The sequence below is a fragment of the Manis javanica genome, chromosome 4 (assembly GCF_040802235.1).
Source record: "Manis javanica isolate MJ-LG chromosome 4, MJ_LKY, whole genome shotgun sequence".
In the NCBI taxonomy this organism is placed as follows: Eukaryota; Metazoa; Chordata; class Mammalia; order Pholidota; family Manidae; genus Manis; species Manis javanica.
The window spans coordinates 102032135-102050576 of record NC_133159.1 but is presented as its reverse complement, the minus strand read 5'-3'; the positions used below and the strand labels follow the sequence as shown (position 1 = coordinate 102050576).

The 18442-nt window shown below is 36.6% G+C and overlaps 1 protein-coding gene across 7 annotated transcripts in view; it reads right to left on the bottom strand.

The window, feature by feature from the left end:
* Nucleotides 1–18442, bottom strand: part of MAN1A2 (mannosidase alpha class 1A member 2) — a 209681-nt gene that overhangs the window by 91774 nt on the left and 99465 nt on the right. For all 7 annotated transcript variants that reach the window (XR_012130300.1, XR_012130301.1, XR_012130302.1 and 4 more), the window contains one exon: nucleotides 16280–16374. Coding sequence is in view for 4 of the 7 variants with exons in the window: in XM_073234472.1 (XP_073090573.1) it covers nucleotides 16280–16374 (95 nt within the window). In the remaining 3 variants the exon portion in view is untranslated. The remainder of the gene's footprint in view (nucleotides 1–16279; nucleotides 16375–18442) is intronic.

Genomic DNA, 18442 nt, shown 5'->3' with positions numbered 1-18442 from the left:
TAACCACGAATGTAAAGCCTGCAATGGCAGTAAGTACATACCTATCGATAATTACCCTAAAAGTAAATGGTCTCAATGCACAAATCAAAAGACATAGAGTCACTGAATGCATGAAAAAAAAAGACCCAACTGTATGCTACCTACAAGAGACTCACTTCAAACCCAGACATAAACAGACTACAAGTGAAGGGATAGAAAAAGATATTATATGCAAGCAATAGGGAGAAAAAAGCAGGTGTGGCAGTACTTGTGTCAGACAAAATAGACTTTAAAACAAAGATCACAAGAGACAAAGAAGGACATTACATAATGATAAATGGGTCAGTCCAACAGGAAGATATAACCATTATAAATATCTATGCACCCAACACAGGAGCACCTACATATGTGAAAAAAATACTAACAGAATTAAAAGGGGAAATAGAATGTAATGTATTCATTCTAGTAGACTTCAACACTCCACTCACTCCAAAGGACAGATCAACCAGACAGAAAATAAGTAAGGACACAGAGGCACTGAACAACACATTAGAACAGATAGACCTAACAGACATCTACAGAACTCTCCAGCCAAAGGCAGCAGAATACACATTCTTCTCAAGTGCACATGGAACATTTTCAAGAATAGATTATATACTAGGCCACAAAAAGAGCCTCAGTAAATTCAAAAAGATTGAAATTGTACCAACCAGCTTCTCAGACCACAAAGGTATGAAACTAGAAATAAAATACACAAAGAAAATAAAAAAGCCGACAAACACATGGAGGCTTAACAACATGTTCCTAAATATTCAATGGATCAAGGACCAAATAAAAACAGAAATCAAGCAATATATGGAGACAAATGACAACAATAATTCAACACTGCAAAATCTGTGGGACGCAGCAAAGGCCATGCTAAGAGGGAAGTATATGGCAATACAGACCTACCTCAGGCAAGAAGAACAATCCCATATGAACAATCTAAACTCACAAACAAACTAGAAAAAGAAGAACAAATGAGGCTCAAAGTCAGAAGGAGGGACATAATAAAGATGAGAGCAGAAATAAATGAAATTGAGAAGAATAAAACAACAGAATCAATGAAAGCAGGAGATGCTTCTTTGAGAAAATAAACAAAACAGATAAACCCCTAGCCAGACTTATTGAGAAAAAAGAGAGTCTACACACATAAACAGAATCAGAAATGAGAAAGGAAATACAAAGACACCACACTACAGACACCTCAGAAATACAAAGAATTATTAGAGAATACTATGAAAAATTATATGCTAAAAATCTGGAAAAGCTAGAAGAAATGGATAACTTTCTAGAAAAACATTCTTCCAAGGCTGACCCAGGAAGAAACAGAAAATCTGAACAGACTAACTACCAGCAATGAAATTGAATTGGTAATCAAAAAACTACCTACAAACAAAACTACTGGACCAGACGGCTTCACTGCTGAATTTTATCAATCATCTAGTGAAGACATAATACCCATCCTCCTAAAAGTTTTCCAAAAAGCAGAAGAGAAGGGAATACTTCCAAACTCATGTTATGAGGCCAGCATCACTCTAAGAACAAAACCAGGCAAAGACACCACAAAACAAGAAAATTATGGAGCAATATCCTTGATAAACATAGATGTAAAAATGCTCAACAAAATATCAGCAAACTGAATTCAAAAATACATCAAAAAGATAATCTATCATGATAAAGTAGGATTTATTCCAGGGATGCAAGCATGGTACAATATTGAAAAATCTATCATCATCATCCACCACATCAACAAAAAGGACAAAAACCAAATGATCATCTTGTTAGATGCTGAAAAAGTATTTGACAAAATTCAACATCCATTCATAATAAAAACTCTCAACAAAATGGGTACTGAGGGCAAGTACCTCAACATAATAAAGGCCATATATGACAAACCCACAGCTGACACTATACTTAACAGTGAGAAGCTGAAAACTTTTCCAGTAAGATCAGAAACAAGACAAGGATGCCCACTCTTCCCACTTCTATTCAACATAGTACTGGAAGTTCTAAGCATGGCAATCAAACAACACAAAGAAATTAAAGGCATCCAGATTGGTAAGAAAGAAGTTAAACTGTCCCTGTTTGCAGATGACATGATATTGTACATAAAAGACCCTAAAGAATCCACTCCAAAACTGTTAGAACTAATATTGGAATTCAGTAAAGTTGGAGGACACAAAATTAATACACAGAAATCTGTTGCATTCCCATACACTTAACAATGAACTAGCAGAAAGAGAAATAAGGAAAAGAATTCCATTCACAACTGCATCAAAAAGAATAAAATACCTAGGAATAAACCTAACCAAGGAAGTAAAAGACTTATACTCTGAAAACTACAAGACACTCATGAGAGAAATTAAAGAAGATACCAATAAATGGAAACACATCCCATGCTCATGGATAGGAAGAATTAATATTGTCAAAATGGCCATCCTACCTAAAGCAATCTACATATTCAATGCAATCCCTATCAAAATACCAACAGCATTCTTCAATGAACTAGAGCAAATAGTTCTAAATTTCATATGGAACCACAAAAGACCCCAAATAGCCAAAGAAATGCTGAGAAGGAAGAATAAAGCAGGGGGAATTATGCTCCCTGACTTCAAGCTCTACTCCAAAATTACACTAATCAAGACAATTTGGCACTGGCACAAGAACAGAACCATAGACCAATGGAACAGACTAGAGAGCCCAGATATAAACCCAAGCATATATAGTCAATTAATATATGATAAAGGAGCCATGGATATAGAGTGGGGAAATGACAGCCTCTTCAACAGCTGGTGTTGGCAAAACTGGACAGCTACATATAAGAGAATTAAAATGGATCATTGTCTAACCCCATACACAAACGTAAACTCAATATGGATCAAAGACCTGAATGTAAGTCATGAAACCATAAAACTCTTAGAAAAAAACATAGGCAAAAATCTCTTGGACATAAACATGAGCAACTTCTTCATGAACATATCTCTTCGGGGAAGCGAAACAAAATAAAAATGAACAAGTGGGACTATGTCAAACGAAAAAGCTTCTGTACAGCAAAGGACACCATCAGTAGAACAAAAAGACATCCTACAGTATGGGAGAATATATTCCTAAATGACATATGTGATAAGGGGTTAACATCCTAATTATATAAAGAGCTCACATACCTGAACAAACAAAAAGCACATAAGCCAATTAAAAAATGGGAAGAGGATCTGAACAGGCACTTCTCTAAAGATGAAATTCAGATGGCCAACAGGCACATGGAAAGATTCTCCACATTGCTAATCACCAGAGAAATGCAAATTAAAACCACAATGAGATATCACCTCACACCAGTAAAGATGGCCACCCTCCAAAAGACGAACAACAACAAATGTTGGCGAGGATGTGGAGAAAAGGGAACCCTCCTACACTGCTGGAGGGAATGTAAATTAGGTCAACCTTTTGTGCAAAGCAGTATGAAGGTTCCTCAAATGACTAAAAATGGAAATACCATTTGACCCAGGAATTCCACTCCTAGGAATTTACCCTAAGAATGCAGGAGCCCAGTTTCAAAAAGACTTACGTACACCTATGTTTATTGCAGCACTATTTACAATAGCCAAGATATGGAAGCAACCTAAGTATCTATCAGTAAATGAACAGATAAAGAAGATATGGTACATATACATAATGGAATATTATTCAGCCATAAGAAGAAAACAAATCCTACCATTTGCAACAACATGGACAGAGCTAGAATGGGGCTAGAGGGTATTATGCTCATTTAAATAAGCCAGGCAGAGAAAGTCAAGTATCAAATGATTTGAATCATCTGTGGAGTATAAGAACAAAGAAAAAACTGAAGGAACAAAACAGCAGCAGACTCAAAGAACCCAAGAGTGGACTAACAGTTACCAAAGGGAAAGGGACTGGGGAGGATGGGTGGGAAGGGAGGGATAAGGGGGAAAAAGGGGTATTATGATTAGCACACATAATGTAGTGGGGGCGGGGAGTGATACAGGGAAGGCAGTATAACACAGAGAAGACAAGTAGTGATTCTATAGCATCTTACTACACTGATGGACAGTCACTGTAATGGGGTATGTGGTGGGGACTTAATAATAGTCTAGTAAACATAATGTTGCTCATGTAATTGTACATTAATAATACCAAAATTAAAAAAAAGTATTGAGAAGAAAATTAAAATACTATTTCATTTCTTATCTTTCTGATAAACAGAATTTATAAAATGTTTGATAGGGGACATTCTTATATACTTATGGTGGGAATGTAAAGTGGTATCCACTAAGTCAATCAAAACCAAAAATTGCACATAATTCCTTGGTCCAGCATTTCTATCAAAGACATACCAACATATGTACATGTGCATACAAAAACATGATTCTGAACATAATGCAGAATATTTTCTCTAGCATTTTTAATGCAAAACTATGAAAATAATCTAATAGTTGATTAATAGGAGGTTCATTTTAAATCAGAGTATTTTCATAATTATAATATTATGAAGTTCTTAAAAAATGAGGTAAATATATAGAGATAGTTAATATGGAATAATTTTTAAGTCCTATTATTAAATGAAAATGGCAAGTAAATAATACATATATACAAGACCATGTATGCATGCTTACGTTTATTACGTGTCTTAAAGAATAAGAAATTTTTAAAGCGGTTTCCCTGAAAGACTAGAGTTTTAGCAACAAAGGCATACTTTATAGTGAGTATATGCTATTTTGATACATATACATTCACTTGACAGATACACTTCTCTGTGCTAAACATCTAACTAATTAAAAAGAGAAAAGAAAGTGAGTGGGAAGAAAGGAGAGAAAGAGAAAGAGTAGGAAGGGGAGGGAAGGAGGAGGGACAAAGGTAAAGGGGGAAGGAATCTCTTACTGTTGCTTATGCCATCTAAGAAAAAGAAAGGGAAGACAGTGAGAAACTGAATTAATTCCTTCTTAGAGAAGTGCATAGCTAGCATAATAGAGTATGTTTATTTAAAAAATATGGTCTTATTTTTGTACATGATGCTTTTTCACTTAATGTATCACAAGTATTATCTTCAATCAAAAATCATTTCCAGGATGTAGAGCAAAGATGGTGGCATGAGTAGAGCAGGGGAAATCTCCTCCCAAAACCACATCTTTTTACGGAAATATAACAAAGACAACTCTTCCTAGAATAGAGACCAGAGGACACAGGACAACATCCAGACCACATCCACACCTGCGAGGACCCAGTGCCTCGTGAAGGGGGTAAGATACAAGCCCCGGCCCAGCAGGACCCAAGCGTCCCTCCCTGCAGCCCCCGGCGGGAGGAGTGGAGTCAGCAGGGAGGGAGAGGGAGCCCGGGACTGCTGAACACCCAGCCCCACCCATCCACACCAGAGCGCAGACACAGTGCATGCGTGGGGTCCTGGATACTAGGGAAACAGGGCAGCAAGACCGCTGAGTGGGCCCTGAGGCCGGGGACATAGAACAAAGAAAAGCGGGTGGCTTTTTTTTCCTTGTTTTTCCTTGGCGAGTGCTTAATGGAAGTCTTAAAGGGACAGGGACCCCTAAACCGGATGGCAGCGCCCCGGGACACTTAGTCAAGAGGCAGGGAAACTGGGGATCTCTGGGCACTCTAACCCCCTGGGCAGCAGGGAACACTGAGGCCCCTCATGGAGATATATAGTCCCCAGCGCTAATCCTCCAATGCGGCTCCACCATTTTAGAGCAGCAGCCCGAGGCACGTCAAGCCCACAGCAACAGCGGGGATAAACTCCATGGCAGCCGGGCAGGAATCAGAAGCACTGTCTGTGCACAGCTACCCAGCACAAGCCACTAGAGGTCGCTGTTCTCCCAGGAGAGGAAGGCCACAAACCAACAAGAAGGGAAGATCTTCCAGCCGTCACTCGTCCCAGCTCTGCAAACTATTTCTATCACCATGAAAAGACAAAATTACAGGCAAACCAAGATCACAGAGACAACACCAGAGGAGGGAGACCCAACCAGTCTTCCTGAAAAAGAATTCAAAATAAAAATCATAAACATGCTGACGGAGATGCAGAGAAATATGCAAGAGCTAAGGGATGAAGTCCAGAGGGAGATCACAGATGCTAGGAAGGAGATGACAGAAGTTAAACAAACTCTGGAAGGATTCATAAGCAGAATGGATGAGATGCAAGAGGCCACTGACAGAATAGAAACCAGAGAACAGGAACACATAGAAGCTGACATACAGAGAGACAAAAGGATCTTCAGGAATGAAACAATATTAAGAGAACTGTGTAACCAATCCAAAAGGAACAATATCCATATTATAGGGGTACCAGAAGCAGAGAGAGAAAAAAGAATAGAAAGTGTCTTTGAAGAAATAATTGCTGAACACTTCCCCAAAATGGGGGAGGAAATAATCGAACAGATCACGGAAATGCACAGAACTCCCAACAGAAAGGACCCAAGGAGGACAACACCAAGACACATAATAATTAAAATGGCAAGGATCAAGGACAAGGAAAGAGTTTTAAAGGCAGCTAGAGAGAAAAAGGTCACCTATAAAGGAAAATCCAGCAGGCTATCATCAGACTTCTCGACAGAAACCTTACAGGCCAGAAGAGAATGGCATGATATATTTAATGCAATGAAACAGAAGGGCCTTGAACCAAGGATACTGTATCCAGCACGACTATCATTTAAATATGATGGCAGGATTAAACATTCCCAGACAGCAAAAGCTGATGGAATTTGCCTCCCACAAACCACCTCTACAGGGCATCTTACAGGGACTGCTCTAGATGGGAGCACTCCTAAAAAGAGCACAGAACAAAACACACTCCAACATATGAAGAATGGAGGACGAGGAATAAGAAGGGAGAGAAGAAAACAATCTCCAGACAGTGCATATAACAGCTCAATAAGCGAGCTAAGTTAGGCAGTAGGATACTAAAGAGGCTAACTTTGAACCTTTGGTAACCATGAATTTAAAGCCTGTAATGGCAAAAAGTACATATCTCTCAATAGTCACCCTAAATGTAAATGAACTTAATGCAACAATCAAAACACACAGAGTAACAGAATGGATAAAAAAGCAAGACCTATCTATATGCTGCTTACAAGAAACTCACCTCAAACCCAAAGACATGCACAGACTAAAAGTCAAGGGATGGAAAAACATATTTCAGGCAAACAACAGTGAGAAGAAAGCAGGGGTTGCAGTACTAATATCAGACAAAATAGACTTCAAAACAAAGAAAGTAACAAGAGATAAAGAAGGACACTACATAATGATAAGGGCTCAGTCCAACAAGAGGATATAACCATTCTAAATATGTATGCACCCAACACAGGAGCACCAGCATATGTGAAACAAATACTAACAGAACTAAAGGGGGAAATAGACTGCAATGCATTCATTTTAGGAGACTACAACATGCCACTCACCCCAAAGGATAGATCCACCAGGCAGAAAATAAGTAAGGACACACAGGCACTGAACAAAACAGTAGACATCTATAGAACACTACATCCAAAAGCAACAGGATATACATTCTTCTCAAGTGCACATGGAACATTCTCCAGAATAGACCACATACTAGCCCAGAAAAAGAGCCTCAGTAAATTCCAAAATATTGAAATTCTACCAACCAATTTTTCAGACCACAAAGGTATAAAACTAGAAATAAATTCTACAAAGAAAACAAAAAGGCTCACAAACACATGAAGGCTTAACAAAATGCTCCTAAATAATCAATGGATCAACGAAGAAATTAAAATAGAGATCAAGCAATATATGGAAACAAGTGACAACAACAACACAAAGCCCCAACTTTTGTGAGATGCAGCAAATGCAGTCTTAAGAGGAAAGTATATAGCGATCCAGGCACACTTAAAGAAGGAAGAACAATCACAAATGAATAGTCTAACATCACAATTATCGAAACTGGAAAAAGAAGAACAAATGAGGCCTAAAGTCAGCAGAAGGAGGGACATAATAAAGATCAGAGAAGAAATAAACAAAATTGAGAAGAATAAAACAATAGCAAAAACCAATTAAATCAAGAGCTGGTTCTTTGAGAAAATAAACAAAATAGATAAGCCTCTAGTGAAACCTATTAAGTGAAAAAGAGAATCAACACAAATCAACAGAATCAGAAATGAGAACAGAAAAATCATGACAGACTCAACAGAAATACAAAGAATTATTAAAGACTACTATGAAAACCTATATGCTAACAGGCTGGAAAACCTGGAAGAAATGGACAACTTCCTAGAAAAATACAACCTCCCAAGACTGACCAAGGAAGAAACACAAAAGTTAAACAAACCAATTACGAGCAAAGAAATTGAAACCGTAATCAAAAAACTACCCAAGAATAAAACCCCGGGGCCGGACGGATTTACCTCGGAATTTTATCAGACACACAGAGAAGACATAATACCCATTCTCCTCAAAGTGTTCCAAAAAATAGAAGAGGAGGGAATACTCCCAAACTCATTCTATGAAGCCAAAATCACCCTAATATCAAAACCAGGCAAAGACCCCACCAAAAAAGAAAATTACAGACCAATATCCCTGATGAGTGTAGATGCAAAAATACTCAATAAAATATTAGCAAACCAAATTCAAAAGTATATCAAAAGGATAATACACCATGAACAAGTGGGATTCATCCCAGGGATGCAAGGATGGTACAACATTCAAAAATCCATCAACATCATCCACCACATCAACAAAAAGAAAGACAAAAACCACATGATCATCTCCATAGATGCTGAAAAAGCATTTGACAAAATTCAGCATCCATTCATGATTAAAACTCTCAGCAAAATGGGTATAAAGGGCAAGTAAATCAACATAATAAAGGCCATATATGATAAACCCACAGCCAACATTATACTGAACAGCGAGAAGCTGAAAGCTTTTCCTCTGAGATCGGGAACACGACAGGGATGCCCACTCTCCCCACTATTATTTAACATAGTACTGGAGGTCCTAGCCACGGCAATCAGACAAAATAAAGAAATACAAGGAATCCAGATTGGTAAAGAAGAAGTTAAACTGTCACTATTTGCAGATGACATGATATTGTACTTAAAAAACCCTAAAGACTCCACTCCAAAACTACTAGAACTGATATCGGAATACAGCAAAGTTGCAGGATACAAAATTAACACAAATAAATCTGTGGCTTTACTATATTGTAACAATGAACCAATAGAAAGAGAAATCAGGAAAACAATTCCATTCACAATTGCATCAAAAAGAATAAAATACCTAGGAATAAACCTAACCTAAGAAGTGAAAGACCTATATCCTGAAAACTACAAGTCACTCTTAAGAGAAATTAAAGGGGACACTAACAAATGGACACTCATCCCATGCTCGTGGCTAGGAAGAATTAATATCATCAAAATGGCCATCCTGCCCAAAGCAATATACAGATTTGATGCAATCCCTATCAAATTACCATTAACATTCTTCAATGAACTGGAACAAATAATTCAAAAAATTCATATGGAAACACCAAAGACCCCGAATAGCCAAAACAATCCTGAGAAAGAAGAATAAAGTAGGGGGGATCTCACTCCCAACTTCAATCTCTACTACAAAGCCATAGTAATCAAGACAATTTGATACTGGCACAAGAACAGAGCCACAGACCAGTGGAACAGATTAGAGACTCCAGACATTAACCCAAACATATATGGTCAATTAATATTTGATAAAGGAGCCATGGACATACAATAGTGAGATGACAGTCTCTTCAACAGATGGTGCTGGCAAAACTGGACAGCTACATGTAGGAGAATGAAACTGGACCATTGTCTAACCCCATACACAAAAGTAAATTCAAAATGATCAGAGACCTGAATGTAAGTCATGCAACCATAAAACTCTTAGAAAAAAACATAGGCAAAAATCTTTTAGACATAAACATGAGTGACCCTCTTCTTGAACATATCTCCCTAGGCATAGAAAACAACAGCAAAAATGAACAAGTGGGACTATATTAAGCTGAAAAGCTTCTGTACAGTGAAAGACACGATCAATAGAACAAAAAGGAACCCTACAGTATGGAAGAATATATTTGAAAATGACAGATCTGATAAAGGCTTAATGTCCAAAATATATAAAGAGCTCACCCACCTCAACAAACAAAAAACAAACAATCCAATTAAAAAATGGGCAGAGGAACTGAACAGACAGTTCTCCAAAAAAGAAATACAGATGAAAAGATGCTCCACATTGCTAATGATCAGAGAAATGCAAATTAAAACTACAATGAGGTATCACCTCACACCAGTAAGGATGGCTACCATCCAAAAGACAAACAACAACAAATGTTGGCAAGGCTGTGGAGAAAGGGGAACTCTCCTACACTGCTGGTGGGAATGTAAATTAGTTCAACCATTGTGGAAAGCAGTATGGAGGTTCCTCAAAATGCTCAAAATAAACTTACCATTTGACCCAGGAATTCCACTTCTAGGAATTTACCCTAAGAACGCAGCACTCAAGTTTGAAAAAGACAGATGCACCCCTATGTTTATCGCAGCACTATTCACAATAGCCAAGAATTGGAAGCAAACTAAGTGTCCATCAGTAGATGACTGGATAAAGAAGATGTGGTACACAATGGAATATTATTCAGCCATAAGATGAAAACAAATCCTAACATTTGCAACAACATAGATGGAGCTAGAGGGTATTATGCTCAGTGAAATAAGCCAGGCAGAGAAAGATAAGTACCAAATGATTTCACTCATCTGTGGAGTATAAGGACAAAGGAAAAACTGAAGGAACAAAACAGCAGCAGAATCACAGAACCCAAGAATGTACTAACAGGTACCAAAGGGAAAGGGACTGGTGAGGATGGGTTGGTAGGAGGGATAAGGGGGGTGGAAGACGAAGGGGGTATTAAGATTAGCATGCATAATGGGGGGGGAAGGGGAGAGCTGTACAACTCAGAGAGGACAACTAGTGATTCTACAGCATTTTGCTATGCTGATGGACAGTGACTGTAAAGGGGTTTATAGGGGGGACCTGGTATAGGGGAGAGCCTAGTAAACATAATATTCTTCATGTAATTGTAGATTAATGATAACAAAAAAAAAAGAAGGAAAGGGGGATTACTCCCTGATAGGGTAAAACTAACTGTAAATCAATGATTAATGCATGCTTTTAAATATCCTTAATTTTGATCATTTAAAGGGTGTCAGATGATCAGGTATGGAAGTACATTTTTCTGATAATATTCCTTTCTCTTTAAAAAAAAAAAAAAGCAGTTCCTGTGTGGTGACCTCCAATAAGTTCTTCACAATGGTATAAAGGGCATATCAAAGTGTGGGCAAAGGGTCTGTTTGTGTTTATACAGAGGATCAAAGCCTAATTTGGCTACCCAGAAAACGAACTAAGATACAATATGAAGAAGAAGTTCCAACATCAACATTCTCTGAAAGAGTCATTCCAGAAGATAATCATCAAAAAACTTCAACAAAGATCCTGGCACTGTTGCAGTTGCAGCTGCATTCATCCCACTGGTTCCTGGAATTGCCATTGGAATGAAGAAGGAGATATCTAAGCTGGCCTGTGCATACAGTAAAACAACAAATTTGACTGGATCTATACTGTTGGAACTCAACCAAGAATTAGGAGAAGTGCAGGTTCCAGCTCTCCAAAATCTTGAGACTACAGACTATCTACTGTTAAAAGAATATATGGGATGTGAACAGTTCCCAGGAATGTGTTGTTTTAATTTGTCTGATTTTTCTCAAACTATTCAAATTCAGTTAGACAATATCCATCATATCATAGATAAGTTTTCACAAATGCTTAGGGTGCCTAACTGATTTTCTTGGTTTCACTGGAGATGGCTGGTAATCGTAGGTCTGCTTTGGTTATGTTGCTGTATTCCTATTATGTTAATGTGTGCACACAATTTAATTAGTAGTTTAAAACCTATACATGCTTATGTTACACTACAAGAAGATATGTCAAAGAAATAATCAATCTTCCCATGTTTTCTTCCATCTGCTACTTCTATAGCTTTTCTTCTTCCTTCCTAATTACAACCCTTAAATAGAATTCGTGCCTCAGATCGAATTTACCGAGTATCATAATTCTTCCAAGTGGTAAAGATACCTCAAGACACATGCACGCATAGAAGCCACAGGGTATAAATCTGCAAAGAAGTAAAAAGCTAACCTTTTCAAACAATATTGCTTCTCTCTCACTTACCAACTTTACATTTCCCTGTATGGCCCTGGAAGATGACTGGTTTGCCAGAGACGGGTAAGATTCCTCAAGGGAGGAACAACCTAACACAGGCACAGTTGCAGGGGGGCCATCAGGTGAGAAACTGGGGATCAACAGAGGTGAGGCTTAGAACCTCACCCCCTCTGTTTTGAGAGAAATCTTCTGCATCTGTGGATGTTTTGTTGCCCTTGTCTAGCTTGGGTTAATACTTAGTCTAGAGGCACACACCTGATCATCTACATTTCCCCTCTTACAGCACTGAACTATGTTTTCTACCTTTATCTTGAATCTACCTACCACTTCAGCATTTTATTAAAAATAATAATAATAATAATAATAATAAGGGAGAAATGTGGGATTCACATATAAATCAAGTATAAAAATCAAACGAATATTCACATTTGACCTGATTGTTTATAGTTCATAATACGTGATCAAAACCGAAAGTTTCTGTGATGACTGCCCTTGTACTTTTCACCATGTAAGAACTTGTTCACTATGTAAGAATTTGTTCACCATGTAAGAACTTGTTGGTTATGCTTCAGAACATCGGAGACTGATGAGAATTAGGCTTGGGGTGGATTAATGATTGTGTATTGAGTCCCCTATACAGAATTTTATTGTTGTTAACAACCATTTGATCATTTGATCAATAAATATGAGAGATGCCCTCTCAAAAAAAAAAAAAAAACTTCCCACAAAGAAAATTTTCAGTGTAGATAGTTGCATAGATGGATTTACAAAACATTTGAGAAAGTAATACTAACATTATAAAAATTCTTTGAGAAAAAATAGAGGAAGAGAGACTATTTCTCATTCTATTTTTATGAATCCAAATAACTCTAATACCAAATACAGCTAAATATAAAGAGGATAATACATTATAGCCAGGAATATCTCAGGAATTCAAAGTGCATTTAACATTTGTAAATCTAACAAGTAATTTACCATATTAACAGTATAAAGGTGGAAAAATCTTATGATCATCTCCACAGATGAAGAACAAGAGTATCTGGCAATATTCAACACCAATTCATGATAACAACTCACAATGAAATAGAAGGGAACTTCCTCAATCTGATAAGGCAATTGATGAAAAATCTACAGCTAATATTATACTTGATAAAACTTTTTTAAAAAGTCATTTCATGAAAACATTTGGCGAAGTCTAGAGGACTATAAAATATAGATGGAAAAACTTTAACCAAAATTGTAAACCCAAAAGTAATAAAAGACATATTTCAATATATAAAAACTTACAAATATGAATGGAAAATTATTATAAAGACAACCGACAAGTATTAGAACAGGGAAATACTGATTCTATAATCTACAAAGTGCTTTTACAAACAAACAAGAAAAAAGATAAACACCACATAGGTATTGATGATTCACAAGAAAGTAAATCTAAATTTCAATAAATTTATGAAAGGATGCTCTAATTCACTAGTCAGAAAATACAAATGAAAATAACAATGAAAAACACTTTAGAGCCAATAGTCAGTCAAAAATTCAACAGAACTTATACCTGCAAACATTTTGGTAATCTCATACATTGTAGGTGGAGAGTAGAGTCTTTTTAGAAACCATTTTGGGAGTAACTATTAAATGTAAAAATACATACACACTTTGATTCAGCAATCCCACATTTGAGATCTGTCCCACAAAAATAAGACATATGCCCTCTGATCCAGCAATGGTATTCTTGAGAATCATTTCCACTAAACAGGGACATCCGTAACAAAATAGTACTGTAACAACGTTTATGATAGGAAAACAATAGAAACAAATACCAATGATATGGAAATGATTGAATAAATAAGGGCATAACCTTTGTATATGTTTCCAAACCTATATAATATAGTATATCCTATGTTCTACTATGTAGTCATCACAAAGACTGACTTAGGGCTTTACTGGATGACCTGAAGGAGTATTTCCATCAAATACTGTAAAGGGAGAAAATAGAACAAAAGCAAGCAAAAATAAACCCAAACAATTATAAAAGTTTCACTGGTATATATGTTTGTTTTTCTGCTTGCTGCATCATAAAAGATAAATACGCTAGATACCATAGAAGATAAATATGCTAGATTTTTAACACGGGGTAGATTTCAGCAGCAAGAATGGAAGGAGACGTATGTGTGAGACACATGTAGGACAGCCCCTCCCCCCCCCAAAAATAACGGATAGCCTTTAAAAAATAGGTATAATTATATTTATGATATATAAACTCAAGTAAAATATGTATTTGTATGAATATACAGAAAAAAACTAAATGAAAACTAAACTTACGTTCAAGACATGATCCTTGAAAACTTTTCTTTTATCTCAACCTGTTTGAAATTTTGGAATTTAAGCTGACTTTAGTTTTCTTATTCTATACAGAAAAAAATATACCCAGCAGACACACTGTACCCACACGCACGCATACTTCACACTGCGCACAGAGACGACACATGCGGCACTTAACACACACCCAGCGCTCACTCCACACACTGCGCATGCACGCACGGCCACACAGCAAATCTGCACGGGCACTGCACCCACACCCCCTGCGTACTCACCACCACACACGCACACATCACTCTGCATATTCACACAAGCACGCCATCCGTACTCGCACACGGCACTAAACTCACAGTGGTATGGAGCTCACTCGGAGAGCTTCCCTAGTGCAGAGAAATGCTGGCTTGTGTTTAAAGTAGGAAACAATCAACAATTTTAAAGCTTTGAGTTTTAGAAGTGTCTTCAGAGACTTTCTTTTTTAAAAAAAAAAATCTTTATTAAATAGTTTAAATAAAAAAAAAAACAACCCAGCAGTCTTTCTTCCTTTCAGAATTAAATGTTAAATTAATTAAACTTAATTTCTTATAACCCAAGAAAGTTTTATGTCTCTGACAATGGTACTAAAGGGAAGATCAGAAAAGCTGTCATGAAACGAAGGGAAGAGAAACAGGTATGCACACAACATTATTCTGTCACATCCTTTTGCAGAGGTTGCTTTGGAACTCCAGCCAGCTTTTTCCTCACAAGGAAGTGATCTGCATCACACATGTGCATGAAATCAGAGAAGAGTAAGGTAGACTTACTACTCAGTATTAAATGCTGATTTCTCAATGTAAATATAAACTATAAAATTCTCTATTAGAAATGACTAAAATAGGTTAGTTTTTTTCAAAGAAAGTTGTCACAGAATCATGGCTCCAGAAAAATAAATGCTAACTTTTATTCTAAAGAGCCTAGGGGAAAGGAGTAAAATTTTCACATAATTTCTAAACAACAACATTAAGATGAATAATAGGCTTCATTTGGAGAGAAAATGAGCAGCAAAACTTTCAGTCAGCATAACCTACTTAAATGCAAGTTAAAATGTGTTGACATTATTTAAATTTTAATTGTGTATATTTGCATGATTTATACTTATCCCCAGAAACATTTCATCCTTTTCTCAGGGAAACCACAGTGTTTTCTATTATAATGAAACATATTGAAAAGAATGTTTTAAGAATTCACTTTGAACTTCAATAGCATAAATAATATGGACCCTATAGTCAGTATCATGAATTATGCCTTCCCTAATTGTAAGACCTTCAGAAATTAGGAAGCACTGATTTTATAACTATGTTGACTTAGAAGATCAACGGGTGGTGTACAAAAAACAAGAGAGGGAAAGCACTATGAATCTATTACAGCACTAAGTAGAAATGAATAAGCAAACAGAAGAAACAAATAATTTATTACTATACAGGTGAGGAAAAGAGATCCAGACTTAGAGAAACAAGCAGTAGAAACTGAAATGCACTTCAGGCAGGTAAATGGTTTCAAAGTAAACATATTTTTTAAAAGTCAGAGAATGTTTTAAGGAAGTGATGTTTCTGCATATATGCACAGAAAAACAATTTAAGTCTTAAAAAGTATGGTGGAGACAATGTTAGAAATTTTTAAGACTAAAAAGGTCAAAAAATCAGTTAATCTAATTCTTTCTAAACAGGAACAACCACACAAAAACAGATTTTACCTTTTCAGATTCACCATTGCCCAGGGAATTCCAGTAGGTGTGTTAAAGGCAGGAAGGAGTTTCTCAGCCAGTTGGACTGCTTTAATCTTGAATATCTGAGATAAAAACGTAAATATTCATAAGTCCTAGCCATCAGAACTTAGAATTTGCTCTTCTTTCATAGGACGCATACCACAATATATTGGATATATGGAAGAACAACAAGGTGGGGAAGGGGTGCAGAAATGGTGTCTCTTCAGTACCATGGAGTGAGCATATATCAATCAGAGAAAATGTTTGTAAACTAGATACTGAGAAATGCTACCCAAAGTGGTACAGCCTAGGAATTGACAAGTATCCATAAATATGCAATATTTGGAAGGAAGAAGTAAATAATCTGAGGCAGTGTACTTGCAAGCACAGTGGTAAAGGTGTCTGATTCTTCTGTGGTAGCTTGAATAAAAATTTTAGTGATTGGTCCTTATCTTCATAGATACTATGTGGGCAATAAAGGTAATGGAGTTCATGCTTAATCACCTACATGGCACACTTGGGCACTTCTTTTAGTTCCAAGCTGTATAACAAAAATATCTGATTTCATGCCCCTCCCAAAGACTCTTAGCTAGTCAGTACCCTCTAACGAATCACTAGGTAAAAACAGATTCTGTTTTCTGCAACTAGGACTGTTGACTGATAAGATGATGAAAGTAAATCAATTATTCACATGTTTAACAGAGGTCCAAGAATATTTAAATGAAGACTTCTAAAACATATCATTTATTTACAGAGAAAACACTATGTATTCAATACCTATTATGTAAAATCTCCCAGTTAATTTTAAGAGACTAAATTATAGGTAATGGAATGATGCTAAAACTGGTCCTAGGTTTAGTGGAATTAGGATTGAAAAATTTATTTGCAGGCCTGGAAGAACTGAAACAAACAGAATTAAACAGATACACTGTGACAAGATTACAAAAAGCTTTTAAAACATAAGCAATGAAACTCAGAGTGACAGAATAGATAGCATGGAACCACTGTAGGTTCCTGAGGAGGGACGTGATACTAGAATCCATTGTGTGTTTTTGCTTATTTTACTAGACTATTTAAATAACCAAGGTAAAATTTCTGCAGCCTGTTTTCCACCTAAGAGTCAGATTAAGAATGTTAAATAGAAAGTCAAGAATTCAGAACAATCAAATGACTCTGCCTCATTCACAGTAAAAGCCATGGTCCTTTAAAAAGTTATAAATCTTATAAGCACTGGATCTCTATTACTTCTATGGCCTCACTCCTTTTCTTCCCTCCTCTAGCAAACTACGTCAGCCCCACTAGCCTATTTGGTTGTTCTCTGAGAATGCTAGTTAGGCTTGTGCTTCACTGTCTTTTGCATTTGCTCTTCCTTTCACCTAAATGCTTTTATAAAAAGATATCCTCATGGCTACATCTTATCTTCTTCAGGTCTTTACACCAATGCTATCTCTGCTCATAGTCCCTGACCATTCTATTTGAAATTTAAAAATCGTTATCCCCTTCCATGCTTCATTTTTCTCCTTAGTGCTATCAGTAACAGTCTATGTATATTTGGGTAGATACACACATTTTTCTCACATATCTACCTTGTTTATTGCCTATTATCTCCACAGAAGAATATAAGCCACAGATGGGCAGAATTTTGTTTTATTCACTGTTGTACACTCTCAGCACTTAAAAAAGAGTGCCTAGCATATAATGGGTATCAGCAAGTGTTGAATGAATTTAAGAAGCCAAAGGATAGAGAGATTTATAAGAAGTAAATTATCTTCTTTCTCTTCCATACCAACCCCATCTCCCTGAGATATCTGATGTTAACACACAAGGGTTTAAGGACTTTTTAAAATATTCTACAAAAATATTGGGATGATGAAAATGATAAAATGACAAACACAGACATGAACCCAAGTAATCCTCACAGTAACCCAGTGAGATATGTATTACTGTTACTCCCATTATACAGAGTAGAAACTGAGGTATAAAACAGTTAACTTGCCCATGGTCATACAGCAAGTAAGTGATAAGCCTGAATTTAAACCCAGGACTACCCATCTTTAGAGTCCATGTTCTTCCTTGATTATTTTACTATATTAAATGCAGATATACCAATATCTAGGTATAGACATAGATACTTACATATTCCTATACTTT